The following is a 19,980-nucleotide window of genomic DNA, read 5'->3' on the forward strand; positions in this document are numbered from 1 at the left end:
ACTGGCCAAAACGTCCTTGGAGCCATAGGTCCAAGAGTATGGCTGCACGTGGTGGCTGCCTGAGGCAGTAGACGCCAGCCAAGCCATAGCACTGTACATGTGAACTAACTCCACTCACACACAACTCCTTTATGAAGAATGCACTGCACCACCCCCAACCAGACAGACCCAAGGTAAGGGGCCCTAATTAAACTATTCTCTTTTCCCAACAGTCCCCATTGGGGGAAGCTGGTGAAGGGTACACAGTGCTTCCCTTTACTATGTTTGCAAGTTCTTGTGAGTCTATAATTATTTCAAAATAAGGAGAGGTTGGCAGTCTGCGACCCAGAAGAGGGCCCTCACCAGAATGCAGCCATGCTGGCACCTTGATTTCAGACTTCCAGTCCCCAGAATTGTAAGAAATAAATTCCTGTCATTTGTAAGCCACTTGGCCTATGGTACTCATTCTAGCAGCCTGACTAAGACACACACACACTCATGCATGAGACTCAGAGTTGACTAGATAATTACTACTCTGAGATTAAAATCTCAGAAAAGAGTCTTACTAATTGTGCTTTAAATTTTTTTATGATTACATCTAAAAATATAATTGTAATATATGATTGTTACAAAATATTCAAGCAACACAACGAAGTGGTAGATGGAGTAGGTTATCCATTTTTTGTTAGTTTGTTTATTTCTTTAAAGGGAGCACCTTACCTCACTGCTGCTGATGCTTTGCAAGATTATGTTTTGATTTTTGGTAACTGTCATCATATAAGTTGGAGGAGAGTTTGTATCATGACAAATGTCAAGCACTGATTCAGCATGTCTTTCTGTCAAAGGAAACATAATAATGTGTTTTGATAAGATTCATCGCCAGCAATTTCACAGGAAGATCCAGCTCTAGGTTCTAAAACTAACTCCATTTTGTCAAAGATTTTCCTAAAATAATGGTCTGGGATCCTGATGAAGCTTTAGGCAAAATTTTCACACAAAGATGTGAGGACAACAAGAGTCCACAGAATGGCTGATTTAAGTTAAAAAAAAAAAAAAAAAAGGCTTTGGTGGTAACTGCTATTAATTAAAAAGAAAAAATAAACAGACACCTTGAGATTTTGAGTAAGTGAAATATTTTTAGGAGAGGGTAAAATCAATCAACATCTGAGCACCTACCAAATTTTAAACACTATGAGAAATTAAAAGTAACCATGAGTCAGATTTCGGTTAACATAAATCCAATCACCTCATACTTAATGTCTACATCTTCATTGCAACACCCTCTGTGGGGTGGTGGGACATGAAGAACTTTTTAACCATTAAAACCATCAACAGTTGGCTCGAGGTTATAGCCCCCGCTTCTCCAGAGGCCCACACACAGAGAAGGACATCTGTCCTTCACGTTTCCCGAGGATGACCCCCATCAAGGACTTCCCCTTGTGGAAGACTGGAAGAAGAAACTTCTCAATTTCTTCCAACTAAATCCTAGAACACTTCTACGCACTGTCCAGGTTAGTGAAGACTTAATGCTGGCTCGATCAATACTGGACTTTCCTTCTCTGAATTTCCACACTGCTGTGGAGCATCTGTTGTCATTTCATGCGAAGTGGGGATGATCTCTACACAATATGGCTAACAACTGAAATAAGAGCAATACAAGACCTTACAAAGGATCCTGTAATTTAAAAAATTTAGATGACATTATCTTTTTTCTTTAATTAGCAAAAGGAGAGATATCAGGAATTTTAATAAATAGTGACCAACTGTTATCACTTCAAGCATTTGGGATTAACTAATTTGCTTTAGGCAAAGTTGCTAAGTGAAACCCCTAATGATGAGCTGGAAATCGCATTTGCTGCACAGTTACCGAGGAAAAAGGCATTCAGCTACTCTGAGCACACTACCTGCTGGCACTTGAAGCTACATGAAATTGACTGACAGAGTTCTGAACACCAAACAGTGACTCCTAATTAGTTCCCAAGGGGCATTGCTCTCACATTTATCCCCCACCCCCCACCCCCGCTATCCTGACTTCTTCAAGTAAGCATGGGCTCTTTTCAATGAAAACTTCTTCCTCTTCCAATAGCACTTCCATTTATCTTGTAGCTGAAACAAAATTGAACAAGTGATTTATATTCAGACCCTCCATTTCTTCACATATTTTTCTTCTTTACTCTCCGCAATCTATCTTCTGCCTCCACACTTCCATTGAAACTTCACTGCCATACCACAGCTGCTTTGTGATCTCTTTTCCAATTTGACATCATTTTCCTCTCCTTCCTTCTTGCAATTCTCTCTTGATTCTCCTCCTCCCACTCTTCAACTGCAGGTACACCTCCTTGTCTCAGCCCTCTGCAATTTTCTCATCATCATCAATCCTTCAACAATCTCACCCATTGTCAGGACCTCACAACTTCCTTTCTATAGAGAACTCCCAAACTAAATGTTAACTCATCCTTTCCCACGGGCCCAGTCCTATACAAAATTGCTACGTGAAAGTTCCAATCGTTTATTAAATCCAATGTTTTTAAACTCATTACCCTCCTGTTCAATATCCTCACCAAAGCAGAATGTTCTCCCATTTTGTTGGTTGTTTCTTCATCTCCTCACTTCCCAGGACTGAAACTTTAGAATCATCTCAGCCTTAACTCTCTCAATGTTTGTCTCTGTGTCTCCTCTATCTGAGTTCTGTGAATTGTTCTTTCACAATATCTCTTGGACTCACCATATCCATCATTGCTCAGACCCACCACCACACCCCACCCAAGGACTCTTTTTCTCTTTACTTTCACCACACATATGGACACTTCTATTCTTTCCTAATAGTGATACCTGCCTTTTCCCTCAAATTCATCCTACACAGTAAGAACAGGTTAATTTTCCTAAAACATGGCTTTCACCATTCTCTGGCTTAAAATTCTTTATATGACGTTTAGCCTGACCTTTAAGGCTCTTGCAGTTTCTTTCTGTATCTGATCTTTTGTTTCTTTTTTCTCTGACATGAACTTTCAGATCCAGTCTTCCATTTGCCCCTGGGATAAGCTGTGCTCATTCACAGCATGGTTCCTCTGTGCCACAAAAAAATCAAATCCTATCCTTTTTTCAAGAATCAGATTGAGTCTCACCTCTTCCAGGAAACCTTTGTAGGGATAGCCTTTCCTCCTGCCCCAGAAGCTTCAAACAAAAAGTGAATCAAACAAAAAAGTCAAGCATCTTTCACAAAGTCATATGCTTCTCAGTGGCATGCTTTTCATTGTACCTTTCTCTGTGGCTGTTCTGTGTCTTTGCCCAGACTCTTTTCCCCTACCTACATCAAACCTTCCTGTATCTTAGCCAGCCTTCAAGAACCACTATAAGTTTTTCTTCCCCTTTCAAGTTTATAGCAAGCACTTTCTCCTCTGGCTTATGTGATGTGCCCCTGACCATACTGTATACTTTCACAAGTTTGGACTGTGCATTAGATTCTTTGCATCCCTCAGAGTACCTGATCATGGGCCTTGTCCAGAGTCACTGCTTAATTAATAGTTGTTGGCTTAATTTCTTTTAATGGATCCATTAACAGATGTAGAAAAAGAAAGACTTCTAATAGAGCTTTTATAGCTGGGGAATTGTGTGTGTGGAATAGACATATTTACCTGGCTTTGGCATAGAATTCATTAGAATGTCCAATAACTGCTGTTTCCTCAAACTCTCTATCTGTGACACATAGTGTATTGCTGATTTTCCACTAAAATCACAGAGTTTAGGATCCCTAGGAAAAACAGAATCAACATCAAAGATTATTTAGTTAAACCTGTTGAAAAAGAAAGCCAACATGGGAGAAAAAAGACACTGACATCAAATAACCTGTAGTTTGGGGATAATAATGATTTTTAAATGTATGAGATATAGGGTGACAATTTTTCAAGATTTTAAATAAAAGGAATATTCTCTATATTTTATTCTCATCCCTATCCTAAAAACATTCAAAGATTTGTAGAAAATTTTCAACTTTGGACAAAAATTTTCATAATTCTTTAAGGGTGCATATATCAAGTAAAGATGACAACATAAATTGTTGTCTTATCATTCCAAATAGCTGACTTGATTGGGTTTTCTTCTTTCCAATGATAAGCTAACTGCTTATGTTTCTTTTTTCTAATGCTAACAGCCAGCTCTTTTATCATTCAAAATGGTGAAATGGCATAGACATTCTCTTTAAAATTAAGCTGATATGCTTATTTCACACTCTTGGTTGAGTGCAGTGATCTTGTCATAAAATCCAAAGTGTTCCTCTCTACATGATCTTTTAGTTCTTTTTTGCCTTGCTCTTTGATTGTTAAGCCCAACTGGCTGACCTTAGGGCTCTTTGCAGTAGCACATATCTTCTTATCCTATTTATGCTGTACTAAATCCTAGCATTAGATATTGGCTCAGAGAGATCCAAAGGGTAAAAGATGAGAATCCTATTAACAGATTATGGTGAGGAAAACAATGATGAAAATTCACTTGTCACATTCTGGGACAAGGAACAAATTGATCATGGACTCCAACCTAAAACCTTTGAATTTGAATCTTTGGGTTGCTATGGGACAGGGTAATGTGTATGAGCCGCAATAATATTCTCTTGTAGCCTTTTCTCCATCAAAGATCATGATTCAAAATAAATAGCATAGGATGGGGCTGCCACTGCCTTGATATGTGGCCTTAAGCAAGTCACTTAACTCGTTGGAACCTCAGTTTGCTCATCTGCCTAGAATGGTGTTTCTGTAAGAGGCAGCCTTTCAGCTCCTATATTCTGGACCCCACACCAGACCTATTGAACACCATCTCCAGGGTGGTGTTCAGTAATCTCCATTTTTAACAATGGCCCCAGTTGCTTCTTAACACTAAAGTCTGAGGTAGCTTCTAAATTCCATTTTCATTTCGTTATACTAACTGATCCTTTTACCATAGCTAATGCTCATGACTATACTTTTGTTCTTGAAGCTCCCTCCTCCTTTTTTTTTCCAAAACAAAATTCATATGAAATATTGAGAAAGAATTTGAGCCATCTGTTCTTATTTGATCACAAGATATCTAGGTAACAGCATTGAGAAACTGAAATTCTAACATGAGAGACTGCTTATTAACTCTCTTATTTTTTTAAAGAAGTTAATTGTTTACCTTCCCCCTTATAAAAGAGCATTTGGCACTGAGTAATTTTAAGATCCAGTAATCACTATTATAAATTGCTTTTGATAGATTGACAGAGTTTTCTGAAATAATTAGTAACAACTTGGAGGTTAGGGAGCTGCATATTCAAGACTTATTTGACATTCCCAGTAACTACCAAAACAGTAATTATTTAAACAAATAAAATAAAAGGCCAGATATCATTAGAATAATACACAGCAGACTTTAACATCTGCACATCACTTTGCAACTGCAAAGTCATTTTTATGATGATGCATGTGAATTTAATAATATACAAAATAGAAAACAATCACTATGTCTAGCAATTTCTGTAAACAACAATGAAACAGACACCCTTTGCATGGTGCTGACTGGGCACTGATACTCACGCACGATGCCTGAGGAGCTCAGACAGAACTTCCATGGGTCTGTAGACTGTTAACATGTCAAGACTCTCAAACAGGTCCACATCTCTCACAGCCAGCATCAGAGGGGTCAAGCCATGTTGGTTTGGGAAATTTATATCCAGGAACTCTTCAGATGCCTTTAAAAACATGAAGCTTTATTTCTGTTTTGCTTTTACCATATGGCTATTCATATTAATCTTTGCATTTTCACTACTTGGCCAATTTTTCATTTTTACTTCAATATATTTTTTCTCAATATCTATCCTTAGAGGGAGCTAATGAGGTGAAAGCACACAAACCTGAAAGACAGACTGACCTGGGTTTCAATCTTAGCTCTTTAAGCTGGTTATTTAACCTCTCTGATAGGTTATATCAGGGACACCTTGTTAATAGGTAATCAAATCACCCTGATAAAATAAGGGACACACAGTTAAGCAATGAACAATTTTCATTTGGGACATACTTATACTAAAAATTTATTTGTTGTTTATCCGAAGTACAAATTTAACTGGTTGTCCTATACTTTTATTTGCAAAATTTGGCAACCCTACTTGCTGACCTGCAGAGTCCTCAGCTATAAAGCTGGCACAATTGTGGCTTCCTTGCAGGGTTGCTTGGATGATAGGAGATGGAATCTAAAAAGCACTTAGCAGAGTGTCTGATACATAGTAGGCTCTCAATAAACATTTGTTGAAGGAATAAATGATTTACAATAATAAGGCAGTTCATTTAACTGTATTTATATAGTCAAATGGAGGTGATTATATAGATGTTATTTGTTGTCTTAAAGTAAAATTTAATTTGGATAATTCTGAACTGAAAAGCCATTGAAAGGCCAAAATATCCAAATTGTTCATTTTATAGACAAAAGCAACTCACTAATTTCCATTTCTATTTCACTTCATGCCGTGTCAGTGTCTCTACCTCAGCTTCTCAAGGGACAAAACAGAGATAATGATATTACTTCAGTGGGGTGCTGTGGGAATTAATTAATTTTTTTTCAGTCTCTGAGAAGAAACCACCTCTTATATTAATGTTTTTTATTAGTTAGAACCAAACAGGAATGTTTTGAGATGAGAATAGTCTTTCAATAGCACATTAATTCAGCATCTGTTGATTAAGCTCTGGATCCAGTTACAGGCACCAGTTTCTTAAAACTTGGTTGCTAATCTTTAGGGGTGAAAAGTATGGTTATAAAAACAGACATTGGGTTACAATAACAAGTGTTGAAAATACCATTAAAATAAAATTTGTCATCTTTCAAAAAATTCTAAGCCTCAGTTCATGATGTGTAGCAATTTTAGACTATCATTTAGTACATTAAAAGAATTTAAAGCATCCTTTGGTTTTGTTATATATATCATTGTGCAGTGTGTGATTAAAATACTTTTCAGATTTTCCTTCATCTGTTTGTGCCTTTACCATAAGGGATTAGAAGAAACTGTTTCCTAGCAGCAATTGATTTTCTTTCAGTTGGAAGGTCATGTGTTCTGATGGAATCTCTGAAGGTAAATGCCAAGAGTAGGCAATTACCAGTCACCAATAATTAATGTTCTTATTTAAGCATATGATCTTGCAAGATGCTTTGGGGAAAAGTATCTATAAGTAGAAAACCTAAACAAGAGGATCAATACCCCAAGAAGGTAGCATTTTAAAAATGGATCCTCTCAACTCCTTTAGTCATAACTAAATATTATGCAAGGCATAGGCTCTCTGATTCCCTTTTCAGGAAGATTATAACTGTGACTGGTCCAAAGGGATCTAAACAGCAATTGTTCAAATGGCAATGATATCAAGGGAGCTCCTCTGAGCAAGTTGACAGTAGTCCTCTGGGGGCTTCCTAGGAGCACATCATTTCCCAGGGGTGTTGCATGACTTCTTCTAACATCCAGCTGGAGGAAGATGGAAATAAGCTGCTGCTGTGTTCTTTTATTATCTTGTTCTCCACCCCAGTGCCCTGTTTGATCCTCTTTCTTTCTCATATCTCTTGTCTGAAACTTTCTGGGACTGCATTTGAAAAGAACTTTTTCTTTAAAAGGAGTCATATGTAGTCTGTGTTGTTCTTACCACCTGCCCATCCACCCACCCAAAGCCAGAGACAAACATCAATTTAACTAACCAGCAAGTGTTGAAGCTGTTCAAGATCACCTTGCCATGAACTTTGAAGAAGTTGCATTTGGGGAGCCTGGATTCCATTGATTGCCAAAAGTTGTCTTTGGATATCACAATTAGCTACATGGACCGCAGTTTGATTGTTGTAATTGCAAAGGGTGATATCTGCTCCCTTTTCCAGAAGAAATCCAACAACCTGCAACACAACAGTGTTCTTATTTAATATTTTTAAGTACCAACAGTGTCTTTAGGGCTGGGTAGAAAACTGACTTAGACATAGCTCTGATTCATGATATAGGAAAGGAGAATGTGAGGGAAATAAAAATGAAGGATTGACTTAAGTGCAGGTGATGGCCATTTGCCTTTTTTAATTTGGGAAACAAAAATATCCATAATATGGATGATTCAGGGATTTTTTTTTTTTTTTTTAGGATCAGAGATCTGTATTTTGTGTTAAACCTACACAAAATTTTGAAGTTTTATAATCACCTATAATTTAAAATAGAAAACCTAAAAATTCAGTCTTACATATTCTTGAATGTTGCAAGTATTTTTGCAAGTGTTTCTAGGGAGAGAGTAAACTCTATTCAAAATGGTAAAGGGATAATTTATTCAACAAATACAGATGGAGTGCCCAGTGCATGTCGAGAACTGTCCTTGGTGCTGAGAATCCAACGAGGAAGACAAGTAGCCAGCCTTTAAGGCATTTACAGTCTAGTAAGGAACAAAGACAGATAAAAAGGCAATTGCAACACAGTGTGGTAAATGTAACGGCAGAGGTGAACACAGGAGGCTGGGGGGAGGGGCACTTAATAGAAACCTATTAAGCTCTCTTGGAGAGTCCGGGAAGACTTCTTGGAGAAAGTGATATCTAAGCTGAGATCCCAGGGACCAGACTCAGTTAACCAGGCAAAGACTGGGGGAAGGATTGTTCCAAGCAAAGGATACAGAGTAAATAAAGTACTGTGGACAAGAGGGCAAGTAATATTTAAAGCTCTGGAAGGAGTTAGGTATGACTGGAGGTCAGGATAAGGGAAGAAGGGGTGGAGAAGTAGCAGTAACTAAATCCTGAAGGGCCTTACAAATCCCCATAAGGAGTTAAATCTGTGTCTTCAGGACAATGGGCTGCCAGTGAGAAACTTTAATTATGGAAAGAAGATGATCAGATCAGTGTTTTAGAAAATCACTCTGGCTGCTGAAACAGATTGATGTGGGGAAATGGGGAAGTGGGGAAACCAGTGAGGAGACTATTGCAGTAGCTTCAAGGGGAGATGATGGTGGCCGACTAAGGGAAATGGCAGGGGAAATGCAGTGGCTGAGGGCATAACCTAGGAACATTTAGGAGGTAGAATTGACAGGATGTGGCCATTGATTAGATGTGTGAACTAATGGTGAGCCAGAAATCAAGGATAATTCTAGGCTTCTGTCTTCAATCTACTTTTTGTCTGTCTTCTCTACTGACATTGCAAACCAGACTGCCATGATCCCTTGCCTAAACCAATGGAATGGCCTTCTCATAGGTTTCTCTATTTCCAAATTCCTTTGCATCAAACCCACTAGAATGGCTAGAGTCAAAACTGTTGGCAAAGATGTGAAGAACTTGGACCGCTCATACTACCATTTCTGCTGGTGGAAAGGTAAATGGTACAGCCACTTTGGAAACCATCTGAGAGTTCCTCAAATGATCAAGCACAAAGCTACCATACAACCCAGCAATTCCACTCCTAGGTATGTACTCAAGAGACATGAAAACGTGTGTGCATACCAAAACCTGTACACAAATGTTTATAGAAAGATTATTCATAGTAACCAAAAGGTGAAAACAACCCAAATTTGTAACAATAGGCAATTGAATGAATAAAATGTGGTAGTTTCATACAATGAGATATTATTCGGCTATTAAAAAGGAATAAAATATTGATACATGTTACAACATGGATGAGTCTTGAAAACATTATACTAAGTGAAAGAAGCCAGTCACAAATGACCACATATGATGCCATTCATATGTAAGTTCAGAATAGGAAAAGCTATAGAGACAGAAATTAGATTAGTGGTGGCTTAGGGCAGAGGTGGGAATGGGGGGGGGAGGTTAGGAAGTAATAGCTAAAGGTTATTAGGTTTCTTTTTCTTTTTTCTTCTTTTTGGGGGGATGGAGTTCTTTTCAAGGTGATGAAAATGTTCTAAAATGACTGTGGTGAAGACTGCACGTTCATGCGAATATATTAAAAACCATCGAAGTGTATACTTAAAGTGGGTGAATTGTACAGTCTGTGAATTATATCTCAATAAAGCTGTTTTTGGAAATACTTTTGCAAGCCTTCATAGCCCTGAATGATCTAGCCCCTGAATACCTTTCCAGCCTTATCGTGTGTCAGTGTTAGTCCTCTCTCTGCAAGCTCTAGTTACCTTTCTATATCTCAAACATGTAAGCTTTTTTCCTCACCAAGGGCTTTTGCCCTTGTTATTCCCTCTGCCCTAACTACTTTTCAAATGTCATCCTTTATTGTTATTTATGTCTTAACATAAATGTAGCCATATCAACAAGAACTTTCCTGACCACTTTATCAAGAGGAGTCCATCTATTGGTTACTCCAAAACATTAACAAAAGTTGGAAATTTATTTAAGTGCTTGTTTCCTTATTTGTTGTGTTTCACTTTCATTGGAATGTAAGTGCACAAGTGCAAGAGAACTTATTATGTGAATAAATATTTATGAATGAGTGAGTGAATGAATGGTTTAAGATAAATAGATGGTGATGCTATGTAATAAGATGGGTAACACTGATGTTCCTCAGGAGGATTATATTTGGGAAGAAAGATGATGAAGACAGTTTTGGACATGTATTTGGGATGTCTGTGATATTCAAGTGGAGATATTTAGTTGGAAGATCAACAAACTACATATACAGGAATTCAAGTGAGAGATGTGGGCTTGAGTTAGAGAATTAGGAACTGCCCTCACATTACTGAGGGACACCAATATTTAAAGGATGAGAAGAAAAAAATCCATAAAGAAGACTGGGGAGCAGTTGCCATGGAGGTAGGGGAAAAAACAAGAAGAAAGCCAATGGAAAAAAACATTTCAAGAAAAATTGGTGTTTAATGCTGCTAAAAGGAGAAAGTAACCAAGAGCATTGTAGGTGACATTGGCAAGAGCAGTTTCAATGGAGTGGTACAGGAAGATGCCAGACTATAGGAATTTGAAGAGGTGAAAAAGTGAAGTCAGTGAGGATAGACTAGTATAACATTCTTTAGAGAGGTTGTTGGAAGGCAATTCCATGGGTCACATGAGTTTCTGCAGGTCTCATAAACAGAGGTGTTGGGCTGAGCCCGTGGCGCACTCGGTAGCGTGCTGCGCTAGCAGCGCGGCGACGCTCCCGCCGCCGCGGGTTCAGATCCTATATAAGGATGAGCGGTGCACTCCCTGGCTGAGCGCCGGTCACGGGAAAAAAAAAAAAAAAAAAAAAAAACAGAGGTGTTGATTGCCTTTGTTCTAGACTAGCAATGGGAAGGCATGCTTACTGTTCATTATGAAAGATTTGGGTCCCTTAAGCTCAGAATTCCTCTCCTATAATGGAACCTGCCATGTGTGCAGGTATCACCTGGTCCCCTTCATGTTGCCCTGGGTAAACTGGAGCTCAGGACACTGGAGCAAATGTGGATACCTTGCCTTATACTATTGTGAGTCATTTGTCTCTGACCCAGGAGTTTCATATTTTCTGCCAGAATCTATGAAACTGTGGCAGGCTAATTTGTTAGCTTGCAAGTAAGGAAAAGTCTGAGATGCTCCACAGTTGGCAATTTTTGCAAAAAAAAAAAAAAAAAAAAAAAAAAAAAAAAAAAGTAATGAGGGAGATAGGAATGACAGAAGAAGAAGAAAGCTTCATGGGCTAATTAATGAGATTTAAGGAAAGTTCACCGGAGATGGTAGCAAACATGTTGACTCAACTGTATGGTCAATTGGGCAACAAATGATCCTCCACTTTAGTGACTGTTAATGAGGAGGAACTGGGAGGTGGACATAGTTCGAGTACCAGGAAATAGGCTCAAAGTCAGCTGTTCAAACAATGCCCTGGTTTTTGCTAACTCTCCTGTGGGTGGTATCTTCCTCACCAATCTGGCAGACAGCCTCAGATCCATGTCACTGTAACAAATAATATCAAGATTCATCCTGGGTAGGTAGAAGATTCTATCCCCTTTCAGACCAGTTACAGAGATGTGCATCTTCACTGAGCATGAAAAGAGAAAAATTCATGACTGATATGGTCAGACACCAAGCAAACTTTGAAATTTTGCTGATTTGCTTGGGAGCTGGGATGCATAATGTTTGTTAAGGAAGAGTGGTAATAGCTGCCTTACAGCTCAGCCCTTCCTGCTGATAACCTTGGATCCATTCAATGATGTGGTAAGGTCTCAGAATTTCTTGTAGTAGGTTTTGGCTGCTCTAAAGAAGCTTTGCTTGGGGAGATTTCCCTGAAACAGACAAATTCCCATGGTAAACCACAGATCAGGTATTGACAAATGCTCTTCCTGGCCTGGATTGAGTTTATAATACCAATGAAGGTGACCCACTGGAGAGTGATAAACTGACTCAAAGAAATCTAGATAAATTCTTGTGATTAGCCCCACTACCCTGGAAAACTCCCTATCCCTTATATTAAAGCCAAGTAAAAATTTAAGATATGTTATCATGATAATGGGGCAGCAAATGACCTGGAGTAAGGTAGACTCTTTTAAAAGAAGTCAGGTCAACTCTGAATCAACCAGTGTTCAAATCCCACAGCTCCAGCCAGAAAGCAATGTGACTGTGGCCACTGAGTTAATCAGTTCCTGAAGCTGAAGTAGATGGTGTCAGTAATGACCTTGCCAATGATACAGGGCTTTGGATGTACTGAAAAGCCCTTTGGATGTGCCTTGCTTATTGGCATGGAAACATTCTCTTTTTTTCCCTCCCCCCAGTACATTGACAGAGCCAAGGACCACCCTGTCTTCAAAAGGGACTGAAGGTCATATTCACCTATGCAAGTATGTTGGTGAACTTCAGGGAGGGAAGAGACTCAAACTTTTGTAGCTCTCTTGGATTCAGTTTCCCAAGTCACCATCCTGCCAAGTCCCTTGGGGAAAGTAGAAGTCTGAATTCAGCTAATAGGGTTTGGACCAGGTTTGCAGTGGGGAAAGAAAGCTAATGAAGTCCTGTGGATGGGGCCCTTTGGACCAATTCAATGTACCATTGTTGTGGCTTCTATGCCCAAATATGTAATAGGAATTAATGTGTTATATGCTTATACTTCCCAATCCTGTTAAGGGCCAGGGAGCATTCTTGTGATCATGATGAGTTACTATGTACAGAAGTGCTAGTATCTCTGGAGTTCCTGACCCTTTTGAGTCTCTGTGACTGATGATTTTTCTAATTGGGGAGCCTCTGGCAAAGGGAGGCAGTGTTCACCCAGAGGCATCCTTTGTGGACTTGGGCTCACTGCCACCCTGACATATATGCTAAGTACTACACTTTTGAAAAGCAGCTATTACTTTGTTTGCAGGCTCTTGCAAAACCAAACACCTGATCCATGGAGACCTTGTGACTCTCAAGCCTGATTTTCCCATTTTGGGGTAAGTCAATTCAGGCTCAATGACTAACAAGATGGGAAAGGCCAAATAAGCCTTGCTTGTCCAGTAGAAATGGTGTACCCAAGAGTGCAACCAGCCTGGCCCCATTAGCATCTTAGCTTTACATGGAAAAGTGATATCTTTCCCTTTGTTAGAAATTTTATATGCTACTCCACCAGGTGAAGCAAAGCCACTAGCAGAGGGGGACTTCACTTCACAGGACTTTTCCTAAATGCCTGGATCTGGGTCACTGCTGGTTCAGCCAAGCTGAAACCTGATGGTGTGCACTGGGGCCATTGCCATGGGTCAGCCTCAGTGCAAGCTGTGCAGAACTGGTAATGGATGTGGTTATTCCACTCAGTGGATAGAATTCAAGGCTGTTCTTATAGCTCTGGCCAATATTTCCTTGTTAATGAACCTTATTGTATTTTTACTGTTACTTTTGCTGCTGCCAGTGGCCTAGCTGTTTGGTCTGCCACTGGCAAAATTACAGACTAGCAGATTAAAAACACCTCTCTTTAGGGTCATGAACTATAGAAACAAACTCTCTGGGCCAACTCATGTAGAAGCTCATGCAAGGGTCCATTCTCTGATGAGATCAACAGGAATGAAACTATTGGTCATTGACCCTGTACTACCCATATTACCACCATTGCTGCCTAGATTTATCATCATATCAGATACCACAAAACAACCAACCCCATTGATGGCACAAAGTAAAGGACTATGTTTCTGATACAGAGATGAAGTTGAAACTCCTGAAACAGGACATATTGAGTTTGTGGTGATGAGGGAGACCAACAATCCTGGTGCCTCGGGAGAGAACATCTTAGGCTCCAAGAAACACAGGGAAAGGAAGGACTTTAATGATGTTTATCTTTCAGAACCACCCTGGGAGCTTCCTCATGAAGGAAAATGTTCTGGTATGGCTGTCCCGAACTGTTGCAAGCACCTTACATTTACCCAACTGCTGTTCTGCCATCTTCTGCCAGACAGTTCTGACAGTGATTTGATTGCCAATTCCCTTATCCTTGCTAAGAAGTCCATCAGAAACAGCAGCCGACAGCCCCAGTTCTTGCACCTTCCATGTAAAACACCTGTCAACACCTCCATATTTCTTCCTAGGCCCATTCCTATAGCCATTTCATTCTATGGGGCAGATGAATGCCACTCAGCTGTTGGCATGGACAAACAGGACTGAGGACCCTCCAAAATCAAGGACCAGACTGAATGATTCAAACTGAATTGTTAATACAAAGGACTGTACTTCTCATGTGGAAACCAACATTAACTTGCCTCCCACCTGAAAACACAGTGACATATACCTTATGGAAGGTCACAAGAGACCTACAAATGTTTAAGGAAATACCATCAGTAGATCATGTAGCCCACTCAGATGACTGCAGAGCTCTCTCCAAAATGAAATTGTTGTTGGTTACTTGGGGGAGCTTCCCAGAGGGATAGCTGACTTGTCATTTATGTGCCTCCTGTGGGCAATTATCCCTATGACAGGAATCATCCAATTAGAAAAGGTGAAACAAAATTAGTCCCTGACTTTAGCTGAAGTTGTCAATGATACCACCTCATCCCTGAAAGGCATTCAGGTTAGCTCAACTAACTGGCCACGGTCATTATGGATGATTGAATTGCCCTAGACTTCCTCCTTGGGGGTCAAGGTAAAGTCTGTGCAATTGCTGGTATATGCTGCTGTATCTGGGCCAAGAGGAAAGGTCAATATAGAAACTTAAGGAGAAAGCCACCTGGTTTTCTGAGTCCTGTCAGTAGTAGCTTTAATTGAAGTTTGATTTAATTAAATTGATGAATTTGGTCCCAGTCTCTGTTTGTCAGATTAATCAGAGTGACCAACAGTGTGGTAAACTCATGGGAAAATTCATCAGAAGGCAAGACAGTGAAGAAATGAGGGGTAGATAGTGTCAGGAGACAAGTCTCCATGGGTATCTTACATTTCTGCCGGTCTTATGAGTAGAAAAGCTGACTGCCTTTATTTCAGACTAACTTTTCAAGCTTGTTTATATAGTGAACAGCCTCTGGAGCAAAGGGTAGGTTTGCTTACTACCTATTATAGAAGATTAGGGCTCCCTAAATTTAGGGTTCCTCTTTTGTAATCCAACCCATTGCATGTTCAGGGAGCATCTGGTCCTCTTCCTATCACCCTGTGGGAATTGGAGCCTGGGGAATTGATACAAAATGATAACACTCTGACTACTGTTATGAATAGTGAACTGTGCTTTGTCTCTAACCCAGGAGTTTTGTTTGTTCTGCTAAGAATCCAAGAAATTGTGGCAGGCTAACTTGTTAACTTGCAAGTAGGACAAAATCTCAGATCTTTTATAGTTCTTGACAGAGATCTACATGTGAAGAGGCCTCCTGAGAAAGGAAAGGAATTGGTTGGAGGACATGGGATCAGTGGAAGTGTTTAATTATATCTTAGCAAAAAGTAGATATCAGCATATTTAAATACTGATGGAAAATAGCATTGTTTTTCCCAGTAACAAAAATCTGGAAACCACCCAAGATGTCCATCAAGATAGGATAGACAAATTATCATTTTTATCCAATAAAACTTTTTATATAAATTGTCATTTTTATCCAATAGAATAGTAGATAGCACTAAAAATGAAAAACCATAGCTACGTGTTTTGAAATAGATAAATCTCAAAAACATAATAATGAGAAGCATGTTACACAGGAACATTGAGAGCGTGAGTGTATTTTTATAAAGCTCAAAAACACAAAAAAGTAAACAATAAATTATTTAGGCATGTATGTAGAGATGGCAAAACTAAGAAAATTATTAACTAAAAATGCAAGGTAATGGTTACTGAGGGTGAAGGATGCTGTTCTAATTTTTGGCCTGAATGGTGGGTACATGTGCTCGTTTCATTATTTTTTCTTTAAGTTATACATACATGTTTCATATTTTTTTAGCATATATGCCATGTTTTATAACTTGTTTAAAAAGAGTTAATAAAAGGAGTCAAAAGAATAAAGGAGCTTAGGAATACAGTCAAGAGAGAGGCCAACTGAGGAAGCAAAGGTGGCCAGGCAGGGGTGAGGATCCACTTGCACTTAGAGTCCCAAGAACTTAAAGAGGCACTGACTTGTGTAGTTGAGTAAAATTTGTCTTTTTTGCTTTAGTTTCCCTATTCTCAGCCCTTTTCTACTGTTCATGAAGCCTATTCTTTCCTGCCCCTCCCCAATTCCAAGTGCTCATATTGGTACCACTTTCACCTGCATTCTTAAAAAGGATCTTATAAGTTCCCACACACGATGATATAAATGACAAATAAGACCCAAATGGCTTATTTATTCATTAGTTTATCCATTTAATAAATATTTATTAGGCACCTAGATGTGTCAGGCACTCTGCTTGTTTCTGGAGATACAGCTAGAACAAAGAGGACAAAGTCTCCTGCCCTTTTAGGTCTTACTATTCATTTATTTACTCCCTTTTCCACACTTCCAGGGTTATATGCATTTGTTAGAGCACAGAATAAATTTCCAGGTACTGATGGGGAGAGGCGGGAGGCGTGGGGAAGGAGGAAAAACCTCAGACTCCATTATATGGCCCCATTAGACCATTAGCTTCTCAAGAGTGGCACCTATGTTTGATTCAGCTCTGTATTTACTATGAAGTATATTCCCTTGGGTATAGCAGGAATATCTGTTGACTGAATGAGAGAATGAATAAAGACGGTGCCTGTCTAGACTACTGAGGGTGTTCCAGTTCTCCTTCTACCCATTCCCCCATCCCTGCTTTGTGCCTTCAGACATTATTCATAGAGATGGGTGGTAATGCTATTCACAATCATCTCATTTTCAGAATCCTTAGCTTGGAAGACTTTATCCTTGGGCCCAGCGCACCATGTATTACCTCTGTTAGATTTTCTTCTGCTGCAGTAATGAGAGGTGTATTCCCAGTCTTTGGGTGCTGAAAGTCAAGGTTTCCAAGGATGGAATGGACTTTAGTAATATGGTCACAGATGAGTTCCACATCACCTCTTGAAACTACTTCCAGGAAATCATGAATCAGTTTATTTTTATTCATCTTGCTAGTTCCATGTAATTGCCTTGAAGAGAAACGAAACAATTTAATTATAAGATCCAGAAAAGCAGTGTGAGGTTCAAATATAATATTTTCTGCCTTTACTGTCACCTGTTTCCTTCTTTTGTGTACAAAAATATAATAACAGTTTTAAAGACAATTATGAAAAGGGCGGGGGGGGACACCACAATACCACCAGGCTTGCTTCCTTGCACACGTCTTAGATAAGGAACAATAATAATTTTACCATTACTTTGGATCTGCTATGTTACGGGAGAAGAAAGGATGGATCAACACTGGAATGGAAAGAGCACAGGCTTTGGAGACTGACAGAACCTGGATTTAAGTCCCTTCCCCCCAGGTTACCAGCTATGTGACCTTAAGCATGTTACTCATCTTCTCTGAGCTTCATTTTCTCATCTCTAAAATGGAAATGATAGTCCTCTCTTCAAAAGGTTGGTGAAGATCTGAAATACCATCTACAGAGTATTGGCACATTCTATAGGTGAAAAGTCTTGTTGGATTTTATTGCCTTTAGTGCTGTTTATTAACCCTTTTATAATTATTTTCTTTATGGAGGTCCTACCTTCCCAACAATATAACCTCTCCTATAGCAGGGACATTCAATGCTTACCCTTTTGTATCCTTAATTCTAACACAATGTGTGTCACTGAGGAGCATGAGGGCCACTGTTCTTGATTTTCCAGGAAATTCCTAAGGAGGAGAGAGTGGAACCAGGTGGGAATTTACACTGTATTCCCCAACAGGTTGAGAAACCCATAGAGAGTTTTGAACAGTGCATTATAAATACATTGGTACTTAGTAAGATTATTATGATAGATAATAGAAAGGCAGAAACAAAAATTTGAAAGCAAAGATTAACAGGATTTGTGACTGACTAGCCATAGAAAATGAAAGGCAAGTCCAAGAGGTTTGGGGCCGGGAAGTGGGGAATACCTGATGCTATGGAAGGCAGGCAAAGTTTCCTTTTACAGGATGACAACAGATGAGGTCAGCAAGAGAGCCAGGCTGTAAACAGGGTGTGTCATCTCCCTGGCTTTCGAAGAAATGGAGGTCTTATCTCCATTTTAAGCAGTTTCCTAAACTTGCTTGAGCATAAAAATGACCTGCCCCCTTGTTATAAATAAAGACTCCCAGGTCCTTTAGTAGGTCTGGGATGAGGCTGGGGCCTCTCCTCTCAAAAAAAAAAAAAAATTAATTTTTTTAATAAAATTAAAAATTATGCTTTAGAACAGTTTCAGGTCCACAGCCAAACTGTGCAGAAAGTAAAGTATACTCCCTGCCCCCCATCCCTCATGGCCTCCTTACTATCAATAGCTTGCTCCAGAGTGGTACATTTATTAGCAATTGATGAGTCTACAAACAGTATTATCAACCAAAGTGCGTAATTTGCTTTAGAGTTCACTCTTGATGTTGTGTTCTGTAGGTTTGGAAAAATGTATAATGACATGTATCCACCATTGTAGTATGTACAGAATAGTTTCATGGCACTAAAAATCCTCTACGTTCTGCCTATTCATCCCTCCTTCTCCACTTACTTCTGCAAACTAGTGGTCTTTTTACTGTCTCAGGGAGGCTCCTTTTTTTAACTGAGCACTCAGGTGATTCCTATCATCAGGCAACTTCTAAGAACACTGACCTAGTGACTAGAATTCAATCCACAATCTTTCTCGCAATCCACTTTATTTTCTAATTGACGTTTATCATTACCACCTGTTATTCCTTTTGATTTAAACTTCCTAGGATAGATACTAGTTTTCTGTCCAAATCTCTAACAGAGAATAATTTGAAACAAAGAATAAGTTCCTCAAGTCTTTCCTTACCTTTGTTCAAAGTGATGTTACATAAAAATAACAATAATATAACAACAGCAATAATATCCAACATTTATTGAATGCTTACTATGTGCCATGTGCTGTTTAAATCGCTTTACATGTATTTATCTATTTAACTCCAAATAACACCATCAAAACAGTAGTATTTTCATCCCTATTTTACAGGTAAAGAAAATGCAGCACAGGCATTGGCAAAATGGGATCTCACATTGGAGAGGTGAGGGCACTAGTGTCCAAAATGACTCACCAGAACTAATATTTAAAGGAAAATTTGTAGAACGGGCCTATTTTCATTTCCACGTTTGAATCTTTGGTGAATGGGGATGAAGTTAATCAGACTCCTCATTAGCAGCATTGGACCATGTCGGGCTTTTCTCTTGTTTCATTTTATTTTTTCTCCTTCAGCTCTGATCCCCTCTCCCCTCCCCTCTGCCTCAAGGGAACCCTGATCTAATGTGCCTGAGAGGTATCCTCAGAGGGGTATATATCTTTATAAGGCATATGGTGCTATTATATGTGCGTGTGTGTCGGTTTTAAAATTACAAAAATTATGTCGTACTGTAGATCTTGTTACTTATTTTTTAATGTAACATTTTGCTTTTAAGCTTTATCCTTGTACTTGTATGTACCTCTGGTTGTTCTTTATGCATCCATCAGATTTTATTATCCCTTCCTTTGGTGGTGGACATTTAAGTTGCCTCCAACTTCCCACTCCATAAATAGCACTGTGATAAATATCCTTGTTTGAGCCCAGTTATGCACTGCACAAAAGTTTCTCTGAGGCTAATGGGTCAAG

At 39.1% G+C, this 19,980-nt stretch overlaps 1 protein-coding gene across 5 annotated transcripts in view; it reads right to left on the bottom strand.

Annotated features, from left to right (window-relative positions):
- MAP3K19 (mitogen-activated protein kinase kinase kinase 19) overlaps positions 1-17,331 on the bottom strand; it is a 55,790-nt gene extending 38,459 nt beyond the window's left edge. For 4 of the 5 annotated variants that reach the window (XM_063075944.1, XM_063075968.1, XM_063075960.1 and 1 more), the window contains exons 1-2: positions 3,615-3,636; positions 700-815 (exon numbers count right to left, since the gene is read on the bottom strand). In XM_063075944.1, coding sequence (XP_062932014.1) covers positions 700-815; positions 3,615-3,636 — 138 coding nt within the window. Of the gene's footprint in view, positions 1-699; positions 816-3,614; positions 3,731-5,522; positions 5,678-7,659; positions 7,849-17,157 lie in introns of those variants that run through there. The other variant, XM_063075936.1, reaches the window with a different exon arrangement.
- Positions 17,332-19,980: the final 2,649 nt, after the last annotated feature.

The sequence above is a fragment of the Cynocephalus volans genome, chromosome 1 (genome assembly GCF_027409185.1).
Source record: "Cynocephalus volans isolate mCynVol1 chromosome 1, mCynVol1.pri, whole genome shotgun sequence".
NCBI lineage: Eukaryota > Metazoa > Chordata > Mammalia > Dermoptera > Cynocephalidae > Cynocephalus > Cynocephalus volans.